At 39.6% G+C, this 27,462-nt stretch overlaps 1 protein-coding gene across 2 annotated transcripts; it reads right to left on the bottom strand.

The window, feature by feature from the left end:
* Positions 457–11,907, bottom strand: SMNDC1 (survival motor neuron domain containing 1). Of its 2 annotated transcripts, XM_018041344.1 has the most exons (6): positions 11,797–11,907; positions 10,539–10,658; positions 5,409–5,551; positions 4,633–4,794; positions 2,402–2,555; positions 457–1,973 (listed from the first exon to the last, which is right to left on the bottom strand). In XM_018041344.1, exons 2-6 carry the CDS (start codon positions 10,656–10,658, stop codon positions 1,836–1,838), a joined length of 717 nt encoding a protein of 238 aa, XP_017896833.1. In that variant the 5' UTR covers positions 11,797–11,907; the 3' UTR covers positions 457–1,835. The 2 variants fall into 2 exon arrangements, with proteins under 2 accessions (XP_017896833.1, XP_017896832.1); XM_018041343.1 differs by lacking the exons at positions 10,539–10,658; positions 11,797–11,907 and adding an exon at positions 7,650–7,824.

Below are 27,462 nucleotides of genomic sequence, written 5' to 3'. Positions count from 1 at the left end.
AATGCAAAGTCAAATGTTAAGTTCTGAGAAGACAACTGCAACCATAGCCACATGGGGGCCATTAAGTATGGTTCAGTCCATCAGTTTCAAAGTTTCAAGTCCCCTTTCTTGATAAGCAGGGAAACTCTACATTAAATTTTGTAACAACGCTTCATAAGACCAAAAATCATTTGATTTTAGAAAACTGAGAGGTTAACCACCTGCATTTGTAAAATACTATTGGTATCATGCTTCTCACTAAGCATTTCTCAACTTCAGCTTCCCACTATGAGACAGGTCTCCCCAGGATTCCTAATTTTTAAGTTTAGTCCAGAGATACTATCATCCTGCAAACAGGATTTCTCAAAGGGTCACATCTAGATCTTTGACAGAAGAGCTCTTGATTTCATGCCATATGCCTATTTGTAAAAGGAAGGCCCATAGGGCCAAAGGTGGCACAGGTCTACCAAAAAACTAAAATTCATGAAATGAAAAATTTTATTTTCTCCTTCTACCAAAAATTTATAAACATCTCTATTAAACACAGCCCTTAAAATAAAAAGAAAACTAGTTTGTCCTTTAGGATCCAATTTCTTATGTCCAATATAAGGAGTACATAAAGATTTACCGAAACCTTAATTACTTACTCAATATTCTTTTCTGTGGAAATGATGTATGCTTAAGCACTGTATCAATGCTGGCAGCTAAGACTTTACCTATCGGTTAACACACCCTGGAGATTTTAAAAACACTTTATTTAATAAAAGTTAAACATACAAAAACTGAAATTAACACACATCTTAAAAATCATCTTCTTCCACTAATAGGAGGACCCTTTTCTATGCATATATTTGGCTTAAACTCAACTCAGGATAATTGTGAAGTTCACTTACCAACAAATCCTGACAACTTGATCTAGTTAACAAAAATTATAAACTCAGCTACATGAACATAATATACAGGGAAATCATGGTCAGATTAATGCACAAGAAATACAGTAAATTTTTAATGATGAAACATTCAGTACTCTTGTTCATTAATTTAGCCTTGGTTTTTTACAAAAATAGTATCTACACTGTATACAGGGCTATACATCAGCTTTTTGTTTTCTCATATAAACATTACACATCCAAAAAATGTCACCACTACCGTTAAGTGAAAATCAACACAGGAGGAAAGCAAACGTACAAAAAAAAAAAAAAGAACATTAGAAAAGGTAGCTGGTCCTAAACATGGTTTCTTACATAAAACTAAAATTCAATGAAAAGAATAAAGAGCTGGATCAATTTTAGAGATGGCCTAATAGGCTTAGGAAGCAAATTATTGAGAAAAACCTCAAAAGAGAAAACTTTGCCATTTACCAATTAATCTAGTTTTAGGTTAATTGGGCAACAGATAAATTTAAGCTGAAGATAAGAAAAACAATGAAGAGAAATTCTTTTTAGCACATTGGTATTTTGTGTTGATATTCCAGGGAACTGCTAGAGTATGTGGCAAGTTCAAATCATCTGAAAATTCCCAGTTAGAACTTTACAAAAAGTATTTACCATCCATTAAGTGGGTACCTGATACTAGGAAGATGAATAATTCATTTAAGTGCTGTATTTATGCAGCATTTATCTAGAAAAGTTGCTTTATCCAATAAACTTTGAGGAAACTGGTAGTAGTAATGAAAAAAAAGTTTAAATGAGTAGCAGTTATTAAATGCAATTTCAAGTTTCATTCTATTGAAGTCAAACAATGACAACAATGGTATCTTCTTTACTCATCTAACAAATAATTTACCTTTAGAAAAATATAAGGATAAAAAGGTAAATGTAAAGCCCTGCAGAGATGAAATCCAACAGTTTTTCTGATTATTGAGGCATCAAATGCCTAACATTGTATTTAGAGGTATCTTGATACTGTGTCATAGGTTTATCAGCAATTCCACAAGTTCCTACTCCAACTTTGCCAGTTACACTCTCAGGTGAAGCAAAAATACTCCTCTTTACCTAGAGAGAGAGAAAAAAAGAGTTCTTGATTGGTTTTGGAAAAAACTAAAATTTCAAAATACACCTTTAAGGAAAAGTACATCAAGAAAACTTGAGTGATCAAAAAATCTTCCAGTGATACCCAACGTAAGTAAGTGGTATGTAAGATAGCACACAGGTTTTCAAATTATAGTTTGTAAAAGAAAATAACCTAGATTTTATAATTCCTAATATAAATTCATTCACAGTGCTTCCACTGCAGAGACAGTGGCTAATGGGGATATTTTATATTCAGTAAGTCAAAAAGAAGATTAAAGAGGATTCTGAATTCAAGATCCAGTTGTATTTTTTTAAATCTCATTGAACCTCCTTTTTCATTTTAAAGTTATTTTAATGACAGCCACACTCTGCAAATTTATAAAGTATGTATGATGAAAGGATTTACTAACCTGGCCTTTTTTGTTTTTAGAATAGGCTCTGTTGTTGAACTGTTGCCATTTTACCTTCTGGTCCTCTCTTTCTTGTTCAAGTTCTTTTATTCTCTGTGCCTTTTTCAAAGCTTTCTTCTTTTTATATTCACGCTGCTGGGCAATCATTTCTTTTCTGTGTGGACAAAACAGGTAAATGTCAATTCAAAATGACCTCAACTAAAAGATGACTTCAGTGCAACCACTCTCCCGCCAAAGAAACCCCAAAATCGAGTAAGTTTACACACTTTTCCCTCCACAAATAAAAGCACTAACAATGCCAGCTCTAACACCAATGCCAATCACTCAGGACTAGTAATAAATGTTACTTGGAATATACAGTATCCTTGGAAGCTTTTAAACACAACTGTAGTAATCTATTACCCATTTAAATCCAATATTTCAACTGACTTTTAATTTGTCATTTACATAACTTTTACAAATTTTGTTTCAAGAAAAGATGAGTTTCAACATGAAAAGCTAACTAAACCTTTATCAACTTTTAAATGGGCAGTTAGCAAGTATGATATGCTGCATTTGGAAAATGCAAAGATTCAATGCAGATAAAACTATTTCATTTTGACTGGAAGAGCTCAGCAGCACAAAGGGAAATCATAGCTAGCAGTTCTTAAAACAAAAACAACTAGGGTTTTCCAATCAGAGCCTGAAAGTTCTCTCAGTAATTCCTGCTAAGTTAAGACTTATCACCAAAGGAATGAATACAAAGGTATTCAAAATGAGGTAGTATGATTCAGACTTCTCTGTATCATATAATCACTTCCATGAAGTATGGTTTTTACACAATGTCAAAGACTAAAAGTCGAAATCTCATGTTGTCCTACAATCTATTTATCTTATTGGAATGCTTAAGTCAAATGTTATTGTTAATAGATGATATAATTTTCCCAAATTCAAATATATTTATGTAGCAAATTAAGTTCTGAAAACACCTAGACAAACCAAAAGATGGCAAACTGTGATAAATATGCAGAAGTTAACTGAAAACTGTTAATTCCATCTTCTAAACAACTCTCAAACCATGCACGGCTCCATCCTTACTGCTGCTCCCTTGGTTCAGGTCACCATCATCTTATACCTGGATGATAGCAGTAGCTGCCTTCTCTCTGCCGCCAGTAATCACTCAAAAGTTCAAATATGAACATATCAAATGCTCTCCACTTGAAATGCATCAGTGGCTTTCTAGCTCTTTATGATCTGGCCTCTACCTTTCTAACCTCTTTCCCTTGTTAAGCTACCCACCCTCAAGCCCCAAGTTTTTAACCAAAGGATTTCTTTGTGTTACTTCTATGTTTCCCCCCCGCCCACATTTTTTGGTTTTAAATGTACTTCTTATTTAACTTACTTGTTAAGTCATGTCTGACTCTCTGCAACCCCACAAACTACAGGCTCCTTTGTGCATGGAATTCCCCCAAGAATACTGGAGTGGGTGTCCATTTCCTTCTCCAGGCGATCTTCCTGACCCAAGGATCAAACCCACATCTCCGGCACTGGCAGGTGGGTCTTTATCACTGAGCCACCAGGAAAGCCTATGTGTCAAGAACTGTGCCACATGTTTTACTCAAGCTATGAATGAATCCTTACAACCCCATAATGGAGATACTACTATCCCTGTTTTATAGATGAGGAATCAGAAGGTAAGCAGCTTGCTCAAGATCATACCTTCTAGTTCATTAACTGGCCAACATCTGTCCTTTTCAAATCTCAGTTTACATGTCATTTCCTCCAAGAAATTTGCCCTCATGACAAAAATGCAGCTTGTTACCTTTTCTTTGTTCTCTAAAAGTATCTGTTGTGTTCCCTCCATTACTTCTACATTAAAGTTCTTCTTTAATTATGTGTCTATTCTTCAGATTGTAAACACAGTTAGGACAAGGCCTATTTTGGTCTTCTTTGCTGTGGTGGAACCCAGAACCTGGTTTAGTGAGATATACTCTTAATTTTACTCTTAATCTTAAGATATCCTCTTAATAAATAGGTATTAAATGCCTAAGCAGGAACCCCAAAATGTCTTCACTTTACCTAGGTATACATATTAACAGACACTGTTAACCATACACTGCTAACCTTCAAAACAATTGTAAACAGTATTATAACTTTCTTACCCTAATATAGCCTGCACAGATTCTGCAGACAACCTCAAATACCCAAATGGGGAAGATTACATTTAAAATGCTAAAGTCAAAGTCACTTACTTTGACATGGGTTTGTTGCCACTGTCCTCCTTTGCCTTCCTTCCTTCTTCTACAGGCTTGAGGTTCAATAGTGGAGTCACTTCAGCATTGCCATAGCCAGCAAAAGTGATTGCAGCGGTGCCGTTTTCTTCATCTATCTCCTCAATCTCCGCTTCATAACACCTGTAAAGATATCATGGCTGTAAGCAGGTGAGTAAAGGTTTAGTACTCAGCCTATAAGACTTATACTGCAGTGATTCAACTATTAAATGTGTCTAAAATGAAACTTATACAATCAAACGTCCCTTTGGCAAAGATAATACAAAAGAGCAGCTAGAGTTAGCCACTGGCTTTTAAGGAAGGAAGTCCCAACCAAAATATTGCCCAGAAGTCTCTGACACATCTACTAAATGTGTTTTAGTCAATTTCTGTGAGAAAACATACTTCTTATATGAATCATTTCAGTATATGTGCATCACGGAAGTCTAAGAGAGCCAACCATTACTCAACTTGCAACCCAAAGAACTTATAGACTGTATTAAAATAAAGAAAATCCATTCACTTTCCTCTATTTCATGTCTATTTCCTCTAGCATCCAAGCCATTCTTCTGCCCTAAAACTTACTCTAAAGCTAAAAACTAAACTATAGTAATGGTAACCACTCAAGAATCAAATCGGTTGTTTAAGTCATATCAGCCATATAAAGACTAAAATAGAGTAGTTCAAGCTGAATAAAAATCACCTTACCATTGTACTTTACTAGTTCATGTTAAGTTACAGTTTTTTTCTACACTTACTGTCCATCTTCACTCCAGATTGCCATACACTTGTCTCCTACTTTCCATGAATGAGTGGGCTGAGTAGAAGCAAAGTTGTCTGAACTTGCCAGAGTTTCAGAAGGCTGAGTTGACAGAAGATCTTTGGTTAGTTCAATAACCTCCTAAAAAGGAAAAACAAAAACCATTATCTTTATAATTCACATTGTCACCTACTTTCAACAAGCAACTTCTTTCAGTTTTTGATAACAGCTCTCATACCATGTAGCACTCATTAAACTACTCTACACATATTTATTTGCAGTTCGTAACGATACTATGATATAGATACTGTGATTATCCCCATGTAGAAACTAAGATAAAACATTTTATACAGTGGTGGTGGGACTTAAACCTAGGCACTTGCCTTTCAATTTAATAAACCTCTAATACTAACAGAAATACAGTGAACTTGAATTTACACTGTACATTATTTTTAAGCACCTATTTTAGCTAAAGAGATCTCTCTAAAGGTGAGAAATAGTCAACTCTAAGGCACTGAACTAGATTCAAGATCCCTTTTATCTCATTATCACTGTCACATGTATCTAATTCCAATGAACTTTTAATAGGGCATTGCTTGGCAGTAGTACCAACTGTGTAGCCAACAGGGATGCTCACCCTGCAAAAAAAATAAGCCCCAAAAAACTTAAAGGAGCATTATTAGTAATAAAAATGATCCTGCTCATATGTATTTCTACTAAAATACTATAGGTATGTATTAAAAAACAGTAGTTTTTCTAGTCATTTATTATAATACTTACCCCATCTGGGTAAGCAAATTACCAAGTCAGATTTAAAATATCCCAATACTAGAATGTTAAACACATTAGCACAGCTTCAACTAAAAGGAAAAAGTAAAATAAATATAACACACAGGTAGGCAAAGCCTTTCTGTGTGACAAATACATTTTCTAACTTAGGCTTACACTTACTGCTGCTGCTAAGTCGCTTCAGTCGTGTCCGACTCTGTGCGACCCCAGAGACGGCAGCCCACCAGGCTCCCCTGTCCCTGGGATTCTCCAGGCAAGAACACTGGAGTGGGTTGCCACTTCCTTCTCCAATGCATGAAAGTGAAAAGTGAAAATGAAGTCGCTCAGTCGTGTCTGACTCTTAGCGACCCATGGACTGCAGCCTACCAAGCTCCTCCATCCATGGGATTTTCCAGGCAAGAGTACTGGAGTGGGTTGCCGTTGCCTTCTCCACTTACACTTACTGACTTCATTCAAAGGTGTTTGGTAGAGTTGGTTAAAAAACTTAAAAACAGATTGATAGATTCTGCTACCAATCCACTATATTTTTACTCTGATGAAGACTCATCCTTTGCTGTTGCATATAAAATACCTTAAACATCACACTGTATGTTTTGGGAGAAAAATGAACGAAGTTACACTCTATTCAGTTTCTCCTGGCTCCCACTGAGGTTTAATAATAGCCAAGCAAGTGAAATATTACTTCTCTCCTAAAAATTTTAAATTTTCCCAGCTGGTTCTTAAAAACTTATATTTGAGCCTTAAGGACCAAAAAAAAAAAAAAGACGTATTAAAGCCCTTGGAGAAAGATAAGTTTTATGAATAAAAAAATTCTACGAATGAAAATCCTAGAAGATTCAGATTTAAGTTAAAAATTCAGATTAGTATCTTTAATGAAATTTTATTAGGTGCCAAATAGCCATTCAAATAGCTTTTAATTAGATAATCCTTTGCAAATAAGCAAGGGATGTCCAAATAAATAGATGATGTACTTTGTGGAGAATAAATTATCCAGTCTTGTTTTTAATTAACCACTTTTAGCACTAGGAATGTAATCCAGTAAGTCTGACTCAAAAGCCTATGCAATTCCTATCATTAAATCCATTTAACTAGGGATCATTGGACTACTAATGTACAAACATGAAGTCTGTGTTTTTAGATCTCAATATTTAGAGATCTCTTAGAATAAAACATCTTTCTACTATGTTTTCATAAGAAAATAAATTTTCACCAAAGAGAAGGGTCCTGAAAAGCTGTACAGTTATAATCTCCAAGGCCCTGCACTGAAAAGACACTTTAAAAAATCCAGAGCGTTTATTTCTAGCTGTCTTTTCACTTTGCCATGTTGTACATTCCCCTCCCAACAATTACGAAGACCCTTCTAAATGTCTTTTTTTTATTCACATGTGCATATGGACCAAAGTATTATAAATATGATTTCATGTATGAGGGAGTTCTTAAAGGTACATACCATTAATTACTTTTCCTCCCCCAAGTCTGAGTTCTGAAACTGCTCCTTCATTGACAGATGGGCAGCAGTTACAGTTATCGGCAATTCCAGGAAGCATCAGATGTTGTGATCTACATATCAGCAGGTCAAAGGGGGTGCACTCAAGCACTCTGCTTACTGAAGGAAGGCGTTTCGGGGATGCAGAGAGCCACTGTAATATATGAGACAAGTGACTTGACCCCTGCCTCCTTTAGAACCAGTTTATTCAGCAAAACAGCCTAATAAATTGATTATTTTTCTGATTATCATAGACTGCCTTGGGAGCTAGTCAACTAGCTAGCCTGGATTTTACTAAACTCACTTCTTTAAAGTGAAAAAAGAAAACAAATTAGGATTTCAGAAGACTGATTTGCTGCCTATGGAGTAACTTTATATGAAAAATAGTGTGTTAAGAGATAAACACAGAAGTCTTACTGGCAAAATGAAAGTCACTGGAAAATATGCAGAAAAAGGATTCTGCATAAATGAAACTGCAAACAAATTATTAACCAGAGTAAGGATATTCCATAAAAGGAACACAAAAAAATAAAGGAGACTACAAACTCGGTCATCAGTCTGTGAAGACTTTTCAGCAAATATAAAAGATAGAATTAAATACCAATGGCACAAGGCATATCCCAGAAAGCAAGGAAGGAAAAGGATTTTTTAAAAAACAGAAACCTATGACAAAATAGAAACTGTAGCTATAGTCAATGGAGATAACAATTACTAGATGGAAGCAGATAGCAAAATATTTTTCAGAATTTTATCTAATATTAAACGATGTGTTCCATCTTTGAGTAGTTTTCAGTTCAAAAACAAACCTGTAACTAGTAACCAAAATGACTGCTTTTTTTCCATGAAAGGAAAAGAATTTGAGGTCAAGATTGGTTGGGAAAAACATTCTCTGTTATTGCTAACTGAAGTGTTAGAACGTGCACTTCTAAATCTGTGCCATCTGATATGGTAGCCACATATGGTTACTTAAAATTAAAAATTCAGTTTTTCAGCCATCCTAGTCTTATTCCAAGTATTTGATAGCCCCATGTACCTAGCAGCTATAATATTAAACAGCAGATATAGAATACTTCCATCACCACAGAAAGTTCTATTGGACAATGTCTTTCAAAATGGTTATTTAAAAAAGAATATTTTACAGAACGACCTCCAGGTCATTATTAACTGAACCCTAAGTAAGCCATTTACCTGGTTACTACAATGCCTACAGCAATGGTCTCCCTCCCTACAGTACTTCCACTATAGATCATGTCCTAACACAATTCTGCCCAGACTCTGAAATATATTCCAGAAATACTAAAATACCAAGACTCATAATAATGCTGTCTTCACTCCCAACTCCCCGCTCCACCAGTTCCACATATACCCCTCCCTCTTACTGCCAATTAAATATAGGAAGCAATGTATATAACATTGACACAATGTTTCACTTTCTTCAAAGGAAAAAAGGACTGCTTTTAAGTTGGTTTTTAATGAGAGAGACAGAGAGAGAGAGAGAGAGATGGGGGTAGGTCAGGCTCTCTAAGACAAGTAGAAAGTTGGCCTGAGATGGGAGAAACTGCTCCCAAAACATCTTTTTCTTACTGACTAGCTCCCTGAAATCCACTGACCTGACTGCTACATACTGAAGAGAGGCTTTGGTTTCTGTTTTTTTTGTTGTTGTTGTTGTATTTTAAATAACATACTATTGCAACTTCACGCACATCTACCCTAAATCCAGAAATTGAACCTAAAAATATTCAACTCATTTAAATTATGCCTCTAAGCTTTTAGAATTGTGAATCTGGACCCCATTTCAAATAAGTTTTTCTTGTTTGCAGTTCTACTATCCCTAAAATATTGATCATTTTAATTGGCAAGAGGCTGATATAAACAGACAGAAATGATATGTAGTATGAAGATGATTCGAGTTGTTTTGAATCAGTGAAGATAAGTCATCTAATCAAAACATCTTTTAAAACTCTCCAAAAAATCAGATTCAGAATTAGATGAAAAGCCATAGATATTTACAAATGTTATATATGGTGTTTTTATTAATCAACCTAGGGTTGTGAGAAATAATAGATATTTACTTCTATGGCTTTATGTTTGTCTTGAAACCCCAGAGGAAGTTTTAAAAAGCCGGTTTCATACTTACTGCTCTTCCAGGACAAAAGGAACACATTAAATTCAGGTCGCCTTTTTACAAAGATTCGGTTTAATTTCAAGTTGCTAATAAGTGTCAATAATTACATATAAGACCTAGCCTTAAGTTCAAACATTATGTAACATTTATGCAGAAAACAAACATCTCTTTAGGTATTTTTATAATGTGTTTTCAACACAGGTACTAGAGCTAGCTTTGTTACACTTACACACACGCACAGGATCTCTGGCATGGGTGCTCTATTTCATTTTCAAAGAAATCTTGTGGCACTGAAAAGAATCTGATATAATCTGATTAAGCTATGTTCTCCTCTTTTAATTTTAGTTACCCTTTGAAGTAAAATTACTTTTCCAAGTCTTTACAAACAGAAACGTTATCCACTGTCAAGTTATATGTACCTCTTTTTCTAGAGTGATAGTGACTTATTAGCTCTTACTTTTAAAAATTTTAAGAGCATATAAGGATGACACAACAAAGAACAATGTTTCAGCTGTTTTGATGTACACAAACTGAGGAAGCAACCCTTCTCTTAGAAGCCAAGTATGCCTCTGTGGGTGCACACATGTACACACAAGGGGTGTGAAGGGGAGAAACACTCCCTCCAAAGGTATTATGGGTACCCATAGATTCTAGGCAAGAAGCCACTTATAAGCCACAGAAATACTCTTTTCAAGCAATGAAGCTATTATGTATTGCCCCATACTTACTTGTAAATCTTTCTTTAATTTTAGTAAATCTTCATTTTCTCCATTTCCAGACAGCGCAGCCTCAACTTGCTGGAGTTGAGCTTTGTAGCTTGCCAGCTGCTTTGCTAGATCCTCTGACATCTGGTGAAAATAAAGAATAAAGTCATGAAAACAGAACCAAAAAAACAAAACATGAAAGAAACACTTTTTTCCTGTCGGCCTGAATTAACCCTTACCAATTTTGTTCCCAACTCCTTATAATTCACTGCACCATAATTACTACTACCTTTACTTTCAGTTCAGAGAAAAGCTGTCCGCCAAACCACAAACTTCAAGTATTCTGAAGATTATAAACATGTAAGATACATTCCATATAGAAACAGAAAACAAGATAAGAGGAAAAGGGAGAATAATTTCTAATTTTCTTTAAACTATTAACAGGGAAGAGACATTGTGTTAGGATCAAGGAACAGACTGTTATATCACATCATCAAAAATTAAAATAGAAGGCACTAAACTGTTCAAAGATTTGAGGCTTCCAATTTTTAAGGGCTAAAAAGTACTTCGAAAGCCAAATATAAATGGCTTTTGGATTAACTACACAAATGACTTTCTCCACAAGAGCTATAATGCGTGTGTTCAGAAACTTCTCCACAGTGCAAAAATCTTTTCACGCAGTCACTTAAAATACTGCCAATGTATTTTTCTGCAGTAAAAGAAACATCACAGATGCTCTCCAATTTAGGCAATCTAAAGTACGGGCCTTTCACTAAATCCAGCTCGTACTTCTCCTGAAAATAAGGCCGGAGAGAATTCTTTCTCGCTTTATTAGCAAACGTACAGCGTTTCAGAGACCGGTCTGTGTAACAAATCCCGGCCAACCGCAGCCCAGAACCTGGAAGTACTTCAAAAGGGTTGGTGCAAGCCAGGCTGCTCCCCTTCAGTCACCCTACACCTCAAAGCCCGCCACAACTAGCTCGACCATTTCAGACCTCGGAATTCCAACAACTTCCAAGGAAACCGAAAACAAGAACGGAGCCGAGGCCCCAGGAACCGGAGCCCCACCCGCAAACAGGCTCCGCACAGAAGGGCCGAGGGCGTCCTTAAGATGCCTCCCGCACCCAGCCCAACCCCGTTCAGGGACGCTCGGGCTCAACTCTGCGTGGAAGAGGAGGCCGGCGCCCGCGCGTCTCCACTGCGGCCTCGGCCTCTGGCCTCCGGTTCAACTCGTGAGAGGTCGAGGCCCAGCGAGGCCTCACTGTCTCCCTCATCGCGTTACCTTGTGTGGGGTTGGGAGAGTGGCGGCGGGAAGGGGTAGGGGGCAAATGAGCCCAGCGGTGGCAGCAACAGCAACAGCAGCAGCAACAAAACAGTCCGCGTCGACACCTAGTTAACCCGGGCTAGAAATTCGGGTCTCAGCCGGGAGTCAACTGGAGAGGGCTAAAGCCGGGGACTGGAAAGAGGTATAGAAGAGGCGCGTGAAGTCTCGCGAGAGGTTAAAAATCCTCGCGAGAAGTCTCTCGATTCACGTGATTCCTAGCGCCTCCTAAGCCGCCGGTCCTTAATCACGTCAGGGACGTGAAGTGGACCGCGCCGGGGTTGTGGGGGGAGGGGGGAGGACGAGGGGAGAAGGGGGAAAGGGCGGATAGGTAGGAAATGACGTACTGGGATGCGCCAGGCGCCGGATGTAGGTTCGTCTTCTCTTAGTTCCGGCTCGGACTGGGGAGTCCGTTTGTTATTTTAGGTGTGGGCTCAGTCCAGCGAATCCTGAGGTTCCCAGGGTGCTGGGTGGCGGAAGGAACCAGGTTTAATACAGAATTCTTCCTAGAGGCTGGTTCTCAGAATTTGGTCCCAGCACCATCAGCATTGCCTGGTGTTTATTTTTTACAGTAATTTATAATTTATTGCCAAAATAATGCATTATAAATACATACTTTCAACACCCACCGCAGACCTTTGAATCAGAAACGTTGAAGATGGGTGCAGCAGCCTATTTCAGTAAGCCTTGTAGGGGATACCAATGTCCGCTCGAGTGTAAGAACCACTGCTTCATATTAATAGAATAGTAAAAGTCCTAATGGCAACAGAAAGCTGATAAGATTGTGGCAGAACCTATTGGACAGTAGATTAGATTATTTAAAACCTATTTTGACTTTTTGAGGGCGGTTACCCCGGCTGTGGACCGCCCCAGGAGCAGGAGCTGTGTATCCTCCCCTTTTCCATTTACCGTTGTAAACAAAGGCCTTTCCTACCACTAAAAAAAAAAAAAAAAAAAAAACTTTTATAAGCACTTACTGGTTTTAATTAAGTTATATAATGCCACCCGCAAGGGAACAGTCTCCAAGTTATAATCTTGAATATAAGCAGATTGTGTAAGCACTTAATGTTTAAAAAGAGATGTGTTTTAAGTGTAATAATATATACTATTTAGGGACGGATATACAAATCTATCTAGAGATTTGGAGTGGAACCCAAATGTGTTCACTGATTATCCTTCCTACTTTTAATCTTTCCCCCATACGCATGTAATTTTCTCCAATTAAAAAAAAAACTACAACAACTAAAAAGGCCTGAGACACGAAGAGGCTCTATGAATGCCAGGAAAGAAAATTCCCTGTTTTGTTTTGTACAAACACACACATCCCTCATTGAGTCAGAGAACCTGTAGAGATGAAACCAGGTCAGGTTTGTGGCAGTCAACTTGTAAGAACTGAAACTGCTGCAGAGGGCAGCCACGTGTAGCTGGAATGAAGAGGGAAGACAAACCAGAGGGGATGCACTTTATTAAAAATATGTTAAAAATGCGATGTAGTTTTTGACAGTTGCTCTTATTTTAATTGTATATTTTAAGAACTAACGCCAGGAGGATCTTCCTTGAAAATAAATTTTGCAGCTGCGTAGGTTTGTCACATAAGAACTCTTCATGAACCCCTAGATCAGAGAATAGGAAAATATGTATAAGCTCCAGTAAAGTTTTTTGATAACTTTTTGTTTTTAGGATTGCTTTTCATCTCTGCTTCTGTGCAACATAGAATATATTTGGAAAGAAAAGTTATATTGAATGTTATTAGTTCTCACAAAGAGAGAACAGTTGTGTGTGCCAGGCAGCATTATAAACTCTACATGTATTCATTTATTTTTCACTGTGATTTGGTGTATTTTTAAAGACAAAACTGAAGCAAGTATAAGCTTTGACTAAGCCTGCTACTTCAAATAGGTGTTCTGACTTACCACCTCCTTTGAAGTGTCAAAATCCTCTTTCAGTGTCAGATTTTTCTGAAAACATTCTGACTCAAAATTTAATCATGTTTATTTTTCAAAAACAACAGTATCAAAAACCTTTAGTTCTTTAAACCTGGTATTTATTTTATTGAACTCAGTAAGTAAATAAAATTTAAAGATGCCACAGCTATTTCCTTTCACTCCTAAAGAAAATTAAAGCATAGCCATGCCTTTGGAATGCACTAACTCTTTGCAGAGCGTAAAACTATGCACTAAATTCGTATATTTATACATGTTGGTTAAATGGGAGGTTGCATTCTTTAGCTTAGCTTTTTGTTATACCCCTTCACTGAAGTAGCCCCAAATTTTCCTACATTTTTACTATCTATACAGATGCCTAATGTGATGAGAGATGTGCACATAGTAATAATAACTATACCCTTTGCCCTTTTTAATCATAAGATGTGTTTTGAATGTTTACATGGGGATTTGTTGCAGGGCAAGCTACTGGCTTTTTCTGCCTATTGAGTAGTTTGGGGGGTACGTGCATTCAGAACATATTCAGAATATGTTCTGAGGGTAAAAAGAAGAGAACCAAAAAAAGTCTCAAACATCACAGATTTATTGCTAATAGTAGTATTGGTAAGGTAAGATAATTTTAAAACTTTTATGTCTACTCTAGATAAAGTGAATAATTAGTAATTTTGTTGGTTAAAACTCTAATAAGAGGGAACAAATATTAAAGAAAATTTTTTTGTGAAAAGTCCTCTGGTGTTAAATTTGAATTTTGAATATATATATATTTATATATCTTAGAGGTAATGTTACCCTAGTGGAGTGTGCCCTTATGTTGATATCTAAATACCATTCCCCATGAAAGAAACAGTGTTTCTTGGAGAAATGATGGAGTTAGGGTCTCAGGCCAGAAAAGTAAAACAGTACAAACGTGAGCCTGAAACATCTTGCCAGAAAACAAGAAAGTGCCCCAAAACTCTTAGGATCAAGTCAAAAACTAACAGAACCCAGCTTGAGGGAACTGCATTGGCCAAATATGAGTCAGTCTTGACATTAAAAGAATAATGACTATGATCAATTATCAAATCATTCAGTAAGTTCAGTTCAGTCGCTAAGTTGTGTTGGACTCTTTGCAACCTCATGGACTGGAGCATGCTAGGCCTCCTTGTGCATCACCACTCCCGGAGTTTACTCAAACTCATTTCCATTGACTCGGTGATGCCATCTAACAATCTGATCCTCTGTCATCCCCTTCTCCCACCTTCAATCTTTCCCAGCATCAGGGTCTTTTCAAATGTGTCAGTTCTTTGCATCAGGTGGCTGAAGTTTTGGAGTTTCAGCTTCAGCATCAGTCCTTCCAGTGAATTTTCAGGACTAATATCCTTTAGGATGGACTAGTTGGATCTCCTTGCTGTCCAAGGGACTCTCAAGAGTCTTCTCCAACACCATAGTTCAAAAGCATCAACTCTTCAGAGCTCAGCTTTCTTTATACTCCAACTCCACATCCATACGTGACTACTGGAAAAACCATAGCTTTGACTAGATGGACCTTTGTTGGCAAAATAATGTCTCTGCTTTTTAATATGCTGTCTAGGTTGGTCATAACTTTTCTTCTAAAGAGCAAGCGTCTTTTAATTTTATGGCTGCAGTGACCATCTGCAGTGACTTTGGAGCCCCCAAAAATAAAGTCTGCCACTGTTTCCACTGTTTCTCCATCTATTTGCCATGAAGTGATGGGACCAGATGCCATGATCTTGGTTTTCTGAAAGTTGAATTTTAAGCCAACATTTTTACTCTCCTCATTCACTTTTATCATGAGGCTCTTTAGTTCCTCTTCACTTTCTGCCATAAGTATGGTGTCATCTGCATATCTGAGGTTATTGATATTTCTCCCAGCAAACTTGATCCCAGTTTGTGCTTCATCCAATCCAGCATTTCTCATGACGTACTCTGCATATAAGTTAAATAAGCAGAGTGACAATATACAGCCTTGATGTACTCCTTTTCCTATTTGGAATCAGTCTATTGTTCCATGTCCAGTTCTAACTGTTGCTTCTTGGGGGATTTCTCAGGAGGCTGGTCAGGTGGTCTGGTATTCTGATCTCCTGAAGAATTTTCCACAGTTTGTTGTGATCCACACAGTCAAAGGCTTTGGCATAGTCAACAAAGCAGAAGTAGATGTTTCTCTGGAACTCTCTTGCTTTTTCAATGAACCAGCGGGTGATGGCAATCTGATCTCTGGTTCCTCTGCCTTTTCTAAATCCAGCTTGAATATCTGGAAGTTCTAGGTTATTGTGCTATTGAAGCCTGGCTTGGGGAATTTTGAGCATTACTTTGCTAGCATGTGAGATGAATCCAATTGTGTAGTAGTTTGAGCATTCACTGGCATTGCCCTTCTTTGGGATTGGAATGAAAACTGACCTTTTCCAGTCCTGTGTCCAATGCTGAGTTGTCCAAATTTGCTGGCATATTGAGTATAGCACTTTCACAGCATCATCTTTTAGGATTTGAAATAGCTCAACTGGATTTCCATCACCTCCACTAACTTTGTTCATAGTGATGCTTCCTAAGGCCCACTTGACTTTGCACTCTAGGATGTCTGGCTCTAGGTGAGTGATCACCCCATTGTGGTCATCTGGGTCATGAAGATCTTTTCTTGTGTAGTTATTCTTGTCACCTCTTCTTCTGCTTCTATTAGGTCCAAGCCATTTCTGTCCTTTATTGTGCCCATCTTTGCTTGAAATGTTCCCTTGGTATCTCTAATTTTCTTGAAGAGATTTTCTTTCCCATTCTATGGTTTCTCCTCTATTTCTTTGCATTGATCACTGAGGAAAACTTTCATATCATCCTTGCTATTCTTTGGAAATAAGATATATTCAGATGGATATATCTTTCCTTTTCTTCTTTGCCTTCAGCATCTCTTCTTTCCTCAGCTATTTGTAAGGCCTCTTCAGACAACCATTTTGCCTTTTTGCATATATTTTTCTTGGGGATGGTCTTGATCACTGCCTCCTGTAAAATGTCACAAACCTCTGTCCATAGTTCTTCAGGCACTCTGTCTATCAGATCTAATCCTTTGAATCTGTTTGTCACTTCCACTGCATCATCGTAAGGGATTTGATTTAGGTCATACCTGAATGGTCTAGTGGTTTTCCCTAGTTTCTTCTATTTAAGTCTGAATTTGGCAATAAGGAGTTCATGATCTGGGCCATAGTCAGCTTCCAGTCTTGTTTTTACTGACTGTATAGAACTTCTCCCTCTTTGGCTGCAGAGAATATAATCACTCTGATTTCAGTATTGACTATCTGTTGATGTCTATGTGTAGAGTCTTCTCTTGTGTTGTTGGAAGAGGGTGTTTTCTATGACTAGTGCCTTCTCTTGGCAAAACTCTTGTTAGCCATTGCCCTGCTTCATTTTGTACTCCAGTGCCAAACTTGCCTGTTACTTCAAGTATCTCTCGACTTCCTACTTTTGTATTCCAGTCCCCTATGATGAAAAGGACATCGTTTTTCGGTTAGTTCTAGAAGGTCTTGTAGATCATCATAGAACCATCAGCTTCTTTGGCATTAGTGTTCGGGGCACTGGAGAAGGGAATGGCCACTGAGAAGGGAATGGCAAACCGCTTCAGTATTCTTGCCTTGAAAACCCCATGAACAGTATGAAAGGGTAAAAATATACAACACTGAAAGATGAACGCCCCAGGCCAGTAGGTGCCCAGTATGCTACTGGAGATCAGTGGAGAAATAACTCCAGAAAAATGAAGAATGAAGACATGGAGCCAAAGTGAAAACAACACCCAGTTGTGGATGTGACGCTGTTGGAAGTAAAGTCTGATGCTGTAAAGAACAATATTGCATAGGAACCTGGAATGTTAGGTCCATGAATCAAGGAAAATTGGAAGTGGTCAAACAGGAGATGGCAAGAGTGGACATCGACATTTTAGGAATCAATGAACTAAAATGGACTGGAATGGGCAAATTTAATTTAAATGACCATTATATCTACTACTGTGGGCAAGAATCCCTTAGAAGAAATGGAGTTGCCCTCATAGTCAATAAAAGAGTCCAAAATGCAGTATTTGAGTGCAGTCTCAAAAATGACAGAATGATCTCTGTTCATTTCCAAGGCAAACCATTCAATATCACCGTAATCCAAGTCTATGTCCCAACCACTTGAGCTATTTCAAGTCCTAAAAGATGATGCTATGAAAGTGCTGTACTCAATATGCCAGCAAATTTGGACAACTTGGCATTGGACACAGGACTGGAAAAGGTCAGTTTTCATTCCAGTCCCAAAGAAAGGCAATGCCAAAGAATGTTCAAACTACTGCACAACTGTATTCATCTCACCCACTAGCAAAGTAACGCTCAAAATTCTCAAAGCCAGGCTTCAGTAGTATGTGAACCGAGAACTTCCAGATATTCAAGCTGGATTTAGAAAAGGCAGAGGAGCCAGAGATAAATTGTCAACATCTGTTGAATCATGGGAAAAGCAAGAGAGCTCAAGAAAAATATCTACTTCTGCTTTATTGACTGTGCCAAAGCCTTTGACTGTGTGGATCACAACAAACTGTGGAAAATTCTTCAAGAGATGGGGATACCAGACCACCCTAGCTGCCTCCTGAGAAATCTGTATGCAGGTCAAGAAGCAGCAGTTCAAACCAGACATGGAACAATGGGCTTGTTCCAAATTCGGAAGGGAGTACGTCAAGGCTGTATATTGTCACCCTGCTTATTTAACTTATGTGCAGAGTACCTCATGTGAAATGCCAAGCTGGATGAAGCACAAGCTGGAATCAAGATTGCCAAGAGAATTATCAATAACCTCAGATATGCAGATGACACCACCCTTATGGCAGAAGGTGAAGAGGAACTGAAGAGCTCTTGATGAAAGTGAAAGAGGAGAGCGAAAAAGTTGGGCTAAAACTCAACATTCAGAACTTCCCTGGTAGTCCAGTGGTTGAGAATTTGCCTGCCAATGCAGGGGAAATGGGTTCCATCCCTGGTCCGGGAAGATCCCACATGCTGCAGGATCTAAGCTCGTGCGCCACAACTACTGAGCCTGCGCCTGGAGCCCATGATCTGCAGCAAGAGAAGCCCTCCCAACTGGAGAAGCCCTCTCCGCAACTGGAGAGTAGACCCCACTCCTACATCTAGAGAAAGCCCGTGCGCAGCAATGAAGACCCAGCTCAGCCAGAAATAAATAAATTAATACATTAAAAAAAATCCTCAACATTCAAAAAACCATGATCATGGCATCTGGTCTCATCACAGCAAATAGATGGGGAAACAATGGAAACAATGACAGACTTTTATTTGGGGGGGCTCCAGAATCACTGCAGATGGTAACCACAGCCTTGAAATTAAAAGACGCTTGCTCCTTGAAAGAAAAGTTATGACCAACCTAGATAGCATGTTAAAAAGCAGAGACATTACTTTGCCAACAAAGGTCCATCTAGTCAAAGCTATGGTTTTTCCAGTAGTCACGTATGGATGTGAGAGTTGGACCGTAGAGAAAGCTGAGCACCGAAGAATTGCTGCTTTTGAACTATGGTGTTGGAGAAGACTCCTGAGTCCCTTGGACTGCAAGGAGATCCAACCAGTCAATCGTAAAGGAAATCAGTCCTGAATGTTCATTGGAAGGACTGATGCAGAAGCTGAAACTCCAATACTTTGGTCACCTGATGCGAAGAACTGACTCATTTGAAAAGACCCTGAGGCTGGGTAAGATTGACAGCATGAGGAGAAGGGGACAACAGAGGGTGAGATGGTTAGATGGCATCCCTGACTCAATGGACATGAGTCTGAGAAAGCTCCAGGAGTTGGTGATGGACAGGGAAGCCTGGCGTGCTGCAGTCCATGGAGTCGCAAAGAGTCGGACATGACTGAGCGACTGAACCAAACTGAAGTAAACAGCGTTACCTATGAAGGAACCTTGCCCAAGATGCTTAACTTAAATATAATGAAGCCTTTTGACCCAAATTCTAGTTTATAGGAAATACAGGGAGAGAAAAACAAGTAAAATGACCATGATGGTAGAATCAGATTCAGAATTTGTAACATACAAAAACTGGCCTAAATCCTTCAGAAAGTACTGAATCCTTCATTAAGAAGAGTGGAGTACTGCTCTAGATTATGAGACAAAACATGTAATAATTAAATGCAGTGAGTAAATCTTGATTGGGTTTTGGTGTGGGAAAATGAAGCTATTAAAAGAATATTTGAGGACACTTTAGGAAATTTCTTTATAGACTGGATATCAGTTGATACTGAATTATGGTTCATTTTATTACTGTGGAATTAAGTTACTTAGGAGAATGTCCTATTCAGGTAATTAGGGACCAAGTACCATTACATCTATGACTTACCTTCAAATAGTTCCATCAAAAAATTATATAAAACGTTGGGAAATTCATTTTGTGTATATACATACACATACACACACGGACAGATAAAGAATTAAAACATGGCAAAATATTGAACAGTCATTGTGGAGGATGTATGTTTCTGCTCATGGTACTAGTCTTTCAGATTTGGTTGAAGAATTGTGTTTCAAAATTTTCAAAAGATGGAAAACAGTGTTCACAGAGTAGTTAGAACAGCTTTGTTGTGTGTTGCGAGTGTAGAAGGGGGATGGTGGGGAAAAGCAGCAGACAGGATAGGTGAGGGGAAATCTAGGAGCCAGCAGCAGTTTAGCAACCTCGGAAGTAATATTCGAGATTTCGAAAGCTTATGTGATTATCGGAGACAGAAGGTCACAGAAAGCTGGATGGGTCAAAGCTTAGCAGAAAGGTGTGGGCAGTGGAGGCGGAAGCAGTCACCGGAGCCCTTTGAAGGTCAGGAAGGAAAACTTGAGAAAGAATTGCTTTGACTTCCCCACAGGCAGGAGAGAGTCCAATGGGCCTTGCCCTCTGATGTGGTGACAGGAGCTTTTTAAAATCTTGTGGTTCTGTTTGACTTTCTTATATATAGCCTCCATCAGTGGTCTTAAGATGGTCTTTCAAACCCAGAGTTAATGGGATTCATCTGCATCACAGCCCCTGAAGCTACCCTTATTATCTGTGTGTTTCCCACTCCCAGATTCATGTTGCCTGTTTATTTATCTATCTTAGAAAAAGCTTATCCCAAAAAAGCCAGGAAAAACCTGGTACAGTCCACATCACTTTAATCGCACAGTGGATAATAAAACAATTTTTTTTTTTTAAAAAAAAGGATAATTATAGACCGAACAACAATGGGCGGTAGGTGGGTATACATTCCCAGACGTAAAGAGGAAAAAGGAGACAGCATGACTCTTTCCAGAAGCCAGAATGAGCCCCAGAGTTTAGCCACAGTAAGACTAATGGTCTGTACTTTGATATGGTCACATTTAGCCATTTTATTGGTATAGTGTCATCAGTCAGAAACAAACAAAAAAAACCCAACCCTACACAATGGAGATGGTAGTGCTCAGAGAACCATTAGGTGGCAGCAGGGACACACATATTTTTTTGTTTGGTTGGCTTTTCATTTTGGCCACGGAGTGTGTGGAGCGTGTAAGATCTTAGTCCCCAGACCAGGGATCAAATCCACGCCCCCTGCCTTGGAACCTTAGTCTTAACCACTGGATTACCAGGGAAGTCTCAGATACAAGCATCTTTTGATATCCGATTTTCTCCCCTCCTCCCCCAATGATGGAGCCTTAGTGAAAGAACATTGCCGAACAGCTTTGTCCGGGAAGAGAAAGGGAAAAATAAACAGCCAAAAAAAAAAAAAACCCAGCAACTATGGTTTATAGCATCCAAGTGATGAAGGCCTGCTAGTCATCTGTACTCAACTCCCGTTCTTGGTTTTAATATACACATTTTTATGTGTACTTGCTATAATTTTTTAATAAAATAGCTTTATATCCAAAGTCCTTTAGATCACTTGTGTGCTGTTTACAACATCTCTCTGTTGTCAGCTTTAGAATATAAGCAGGAATATAAGTAGGAAGTGTGGCTCATGTTGTTTGAGACTCAGAACATTTAATACATGCTTTTATAGGGACACCTTCATTCTCTGTGATTAGTGATCACAAAGGGCTTTTTGTGGTCCTCATAGGGGGTCATTTGTTAGGGTCCCTGGGAAAAGAACTCAGATTTCTGTGCGGAAGGTTTACTGGGGTCTACCTGGGAGGGACTGGGGGCAGGAGGAAAAGGGGACGACAGAGGATGAGATGGCTGGATGGCATCGTGGACTCGATGGACGTGAGTTTGAGTGAACTCCGGGAGTTGGTGATGTACAGGAAAGCCTGGCGTGCTGCGATTCTTGGGGTTGCAAAGAGTCGGACACGACTGAGCGACTGAACTGAAACTGAACCCTTGGGAACATCACCTGTGAGAGGTGACAGGAGCAGGATGGGGCAGAGGGAGAAAGGAGGAACTGCAAAACAGTTGCAACAAAGGCACCAAACAATCCTGTAGGAGCTCTGGAGTTAGGGTGACCCTGCAGAGATGCTCCTCACCTTAAGTCAAGGGAGCCAGAACTTTATACCCACCCAATCCCATACAATCAGCCACAGATATGGGCTGCCCTGTGAAGGGGGCTAAAAGCTGAAAGCTGTCAACCACTAACACTCCCTGCCTCTGGGAGAACGAGCCCCCTCCGTCCTGAAGAGGGAATCTGGGCAACACACCACAGCACCCACATTAGAGAAGAAGGTGTGCTCTCCCCATTGAACCCTTATTTTTGGCACCTCTGAGGCTGCCTCTCCTGCAGAAGCTACTCATTTTAGAAGCCATGAAACCACCTTCTCATCTTGTTTTCTTTGTGTTAAAAGCTCATGGAACAATACCTTAGCTCTTCCTGCAGATGATGTTTGTTTTGAATTGATTTCTTGTGTGTGTGTGTGTGTGTGTGTGTGCGTGCGCGCGCGCTGTAGGAGAGCTTGCTCATGCTTAAGCATCCCGGGTACAAAGATTAAGGATTTCCGTTGTTGAAGGATGCTCCAAAAGTTTTTAGCACAACTGGTTATCATTTACTCTGGCACACCAAAAGCCAATAGGGCAAATTTTATAAAGAGAAAAGCCTTTAGGGTAAGTTTTTTTTTTTAAAGGAGGAATAAATGATATGTCCTGAAAATAGTCTTTTTGCAGGCAGAAAATACATGATCAACTATTTATGAAGAAGTTTTAAAATTTTTCTATTTTGCCTGACTTTGCCTTCTTTTGTATTCTGTGATACTGATGTCCTTCTTATTTTTTTCCAGTTTCAGCAGAAGGAATCACTCCCCCCACCCTTATAGTAATTTGATTAATTCTACCCTCTCAGTGTCTTTTTGGGTGTATTTCTTCTTCTCCGTGCCAGTGCTGCAGACCAAGCTGTCATCCATCATTTCTCACCTAGGCTGAGGCAGTCGCCTAAGACTGGGAATCTTTCTCCAAGATGCATCTTCCACACTTGGGTCCCAGACTGATCTTCCACAGGCCCACCCTTCTGCATCTTCCAGACATACTCATACCTGCTTGTTAACATCCCATTTGTTAGCCTAGCATATAAGGCCATGGGCAATATGGTCACAGCATGCTTCTCAGCCTGAGCATGGACCATACTCGCCATGTAGGAACTTACCCTTTCCTTTCATGCGTTGCTGCTTTGCCCCTAGTGTCTGATTCGCGTCACATGCCTTTCCCACTTTCCTGCCTGGAAAAATGCCTTTAATAACCCAGTTCTGATGGGACTTTGGTGACTGCTCACCAGCTTCCAGAACTCCTTGTTTCCCATGTCTGCTCCCTTAGTGTTTTGCATCCAGCAGCAAACATCCTGGGCTCTTGGTGTTTCTTCTTCTAAGTCACCTCAGTCATGTCCAACTCTGTGCAACCCCATAGACAGCAGCCCACCAGGCTCCCCCGTCCCTGGGATTCTCCAGGCAAGAACACTGGAGTGGGTTGCCATTTCCTTCTCCGATGCATGAAAGTGAAAAGTGAAAGTGAAGTCGCTCAGTCTTGGTGTTTAGAATGGAGCAACTCTTGGGCCTCAGGCTTCCCAGATGGCGTTAGTGGTAAAGAAACTGCCTGCCAGTGTTGGAGATGTAAGAGACATGGGTTCAATCCCTGGATCAGGAAGATCCCCTAGAGGAGGGCATGGCAACCCACTCCAGTATTCTTGCCTGGAGAATCCTATGGCCAGAGGAGCCTGCTGGGCTACTCTATAGGGACATTAAAGAAGCAACTCACCATGCACACACACAGGACATCGTGTCTAAGGGGCAGTGGTTAATCTTGTTCTTTGCATTGTCTACATTTGGCAAGGTGTGCCTGGGACTAGTAGAATTCGGTCTCCTTGAGAAACGTGGAGTTTGATATCAAAAGAAAACTTTTGATAGCAGTGAACATTATATTTGACTTTGGAGAACATCCTAAAGATTTCTTGTAATTAGCATTGCGGTATTTCTCTGACACATAGACCCATAATATCAGTTGCCACATATGGTTATTACTACAGTAAGATATAAGGAATTAATATTTTGAGGCATTTTCTTGATGGAGAGAAACTTCTGATTGATCCTAATTAATGATGTGTCTCTTTGCAGGGAGTTGAAAGTGATTTTTACTTTTGTGTTTGCTGCTAAGTGTCTAGGTAGGAAAAACCTGACTGTAATTGCCTGATTATGAGCAATCAAAGTATCTCTCTTTTTTGTTGTTGTTTTCAGTGTTACTGAGTTGGTGCCTAATTTGATGCTTGCTCCACAGGCGGAGTGAATAGAACCAGTTAACCTGAGTGTGGAAGAGCAAAACTCCTGTAACTGATACGAGAAAGTGACTACAGTTTACAGATATATGTGGCCATTTGTTTTATGGTTTATGAAGAGAAAAATATTGAACACAGAGCACATGTTTATTTACTCTCATTTTTGCTGTGACTTGTAAAGTGGCCCAGGTTAAGCCACTTTACTTTTTTCTGTCCCATCTAAAAAAGAAAAAAAGATAATATATTTGCTGTATCCTCATAAGACAATCATTTGATGTGAATATAACAGCTGCTTCTAGCAGTTTGTGAGCCCAGAGTAAATGGCCGTGGGCTTGTTTTGGTTGTAACTGATGCCCTGTCTTGTTTGACTTGGTTTTTCTTTGGCATTGCTCTCGGATCTCTGTTTTATGATCAAAGGAAAACATGACAGCTTGCTTCACTGGCAGGTAAAACAGCACCCTGGACCTAGGATCTGTAGTTCTAGCGTGGATCCTGCCTCTCACTAGCTGTGAGGCCTTCGGCAGGAAGACCTTAACTTTGTCCAGCCTCCATTTCCATTTTTCCTTTCAGTTCTGAGATTCTGCGATTCTTAGTTTATGGAGAAGGAAATGACAACCCACTCCAGTATTCATGCCTGGAGAATTCCATGGACAGAGCAGCCTGGTGGGCTACAGTCCATGGGGTCACAAAGAGTCAGACATGACTGAACGACTAAACCACCGCCACCATCAGGAGGTCAAGAAAGCTGACGTATGATGTTCCCTGATAGATCCAGTCCATATACAATCACTCAATCTTATCGACATTTCTCCTTCCTCTGAGGTTCTACTGAAGTATATCAAAGCTACGCAATCTAACACACATTAGTCGTCTGATGATAAGCTCTAGTAAGGCAGGGTTCCATGTATGAAATCCCATCTCATCCCCTGCCTCCATGCCCCCAACCTGGCCAACTCCCAGGTCTAGGCATCTGTTGTAGACTCAGTTCATATGTGTTGGCTGAAGGAGGAAGCTTAAGGACTCTGCAGCTATCTATTAAGAGTTGATTCTATTTATTTTACAGAGAAAAGAAAGGTCATTTGTCAAGAATTTTCTTTGATAACTTCCTCCTCCAGCACATACACCTAAAAATAATCTGTTAATTCATTCTCGAAAAGATTGAAAAAGTATGACTGTATTAAAATTTAAATCATGCGTACAACCAAAAGTAGCATTACAAAGTTAAAGACAAGCCACAGGCCACAAGAAAATATTTGCAGAATATTTTTTAAAAAATCCTGTGTATCGCTTCCTTTGTGGCTCAGCAGTTAAGAATCTGCCTTCTGTGCGGGAGACCTGGGTTCAATCCCTGGGTTGGGAGTATCCCCTGGAGAAGGGAAAGGCTACCCACTCAAGTATTCTGGCCTAGAGAATTCCATGGACTATACAGTCCATGGGGTCACAAAGAGTCAGAAGTGACTTAAAAAAAAAATCCTGTGTATCATTAAGAAAACAGATAAATAACCCAACAGAAACATGAACACACTGGGGAACCATCATTCATATTTCTTGGGTCTTTTCGTCTAACCTAGATTTAGTAGACCCCCTTATGGGTCTGGAGAAGGCAATGGCACCCCACTCTAGTACTCTTGCCTAGAAAATCCCATGGGCAGAGGAGCCTGGTAGGCTGCAGTCCATGGGGTCACTAAGAGTTGGACATGACCGAGTGACTTCACTTTCAATTTTCATTTCATGCATTGGAGAAGGAAATGGCAACCCACTCCAGTGTTCTTGCCTGGAGAATCCCAGGGACGGGGGGAGCCTGGTGGGCTGCCGTCTATGGGGTCGCACAGAGTCGGACACTACTGAAGCGACTTAGCAGTAGCAGCAGCAGCATATGCGTCTATCTAGAATGGGTTGGGTTTAAGCAACTCATCTGCCTAAACAAGGTCCAAATGTCTTCCAAACATTGTATTTTGCTTGCAGTCATTTCCAGCTCATCAGCATTATTGATTTCAGATTCACCATGAAGAGAAAACTGTAAAACTGATACTAAGAAAGTGATTCTCTGAACTTAGAGACCAACTTGAACCAGGAAAGATGGAACCTGTGGAAAGATTTGGCTCACCACGCTGAACAGGTGTGAGTCGTGATTAATTTTGAAGAGATGCCTCTGTGCCACCCCCGCCTCAGCTGTCCTCTCAAACATCCCTGCTCTTGCTGCCACTCCACCTTCTATCTTCCAGAGCTGGGTGGGTACAGAGCCGGAGTCAGGTGAGCCAGCTCTCACACTGCCCTCACTGGTTTATGCCACTCCTGCCCTCTGTGGCCTGGCGTTCTCTTCCTGGGAGCTCCCAGACAATAACCATTCTCTTACAAAGTTTATCGTATGACCCCTACTTGAAAAGTGTACACATATTCTGTTTTTCCCATTGCCAAAGCTAATCACCACATTAAGATTACCCTATAAATACCTCTTGACCTACTCTGAGTTCTCACGCTGAATCCATTTAATAATAACATAGAAAGAGCCCTTGAACCCTGGGAGAGTCAATATTCCTCAAGAGCATCCAGCCCAAGACACATATGGCAAGTCTGTTGCCTAGTCTCTATTTCTGAGAAACTCCTTTAGTACCAGGGAGACTCCTGTAGGCTTCACTAAAGCACAATTTAGATGCAGCAGAAGTAGAAACAGCAAAGGTGTACCAAAGTAGGAAAGTAAGTTGTTAAAAGCAGTGAGTAATGATAGCGTGTTGTTGTTTTTTTAATCAATATCTGTCCTCATGTTTCTATACACAAGGTGCCTCCATCAAGTGAGTGGGTGATGCTTGTCTGAGTCCTGCTGAGCGAGCCAGTGCTGTGTGACTCACCTTCCGTGATATCAGTAAAGCTCCAAGCCTCTTGCCTGGGAATTGACAAAGGAGACTCTATTCTGAATATGTCACTGTTTGAATCTTTAAATGTAATCCAATTACCAGTCAACTGACAAACATTCTCCATATTCTTCAGGTTGTTTCTAA

The sequence above is a fragment of the Capra hircus genome, chromosome 26, assembly GCF_001704415.2.
Source record: "Capra hircus breed San Clemente chromosome 26, ASM170441v1, whole genome shotgun sequence".
Lineage (NCBI taxonomy): Eukaryota > Metazoa > Chordata > Mammalia > Artiodactyla > Bovidae > Capra > Capra hircus.
Note: the sequence above shows the minus strand (reverse complement) of the source record. Positions and strands in the feature narration are given on the sequence as shown.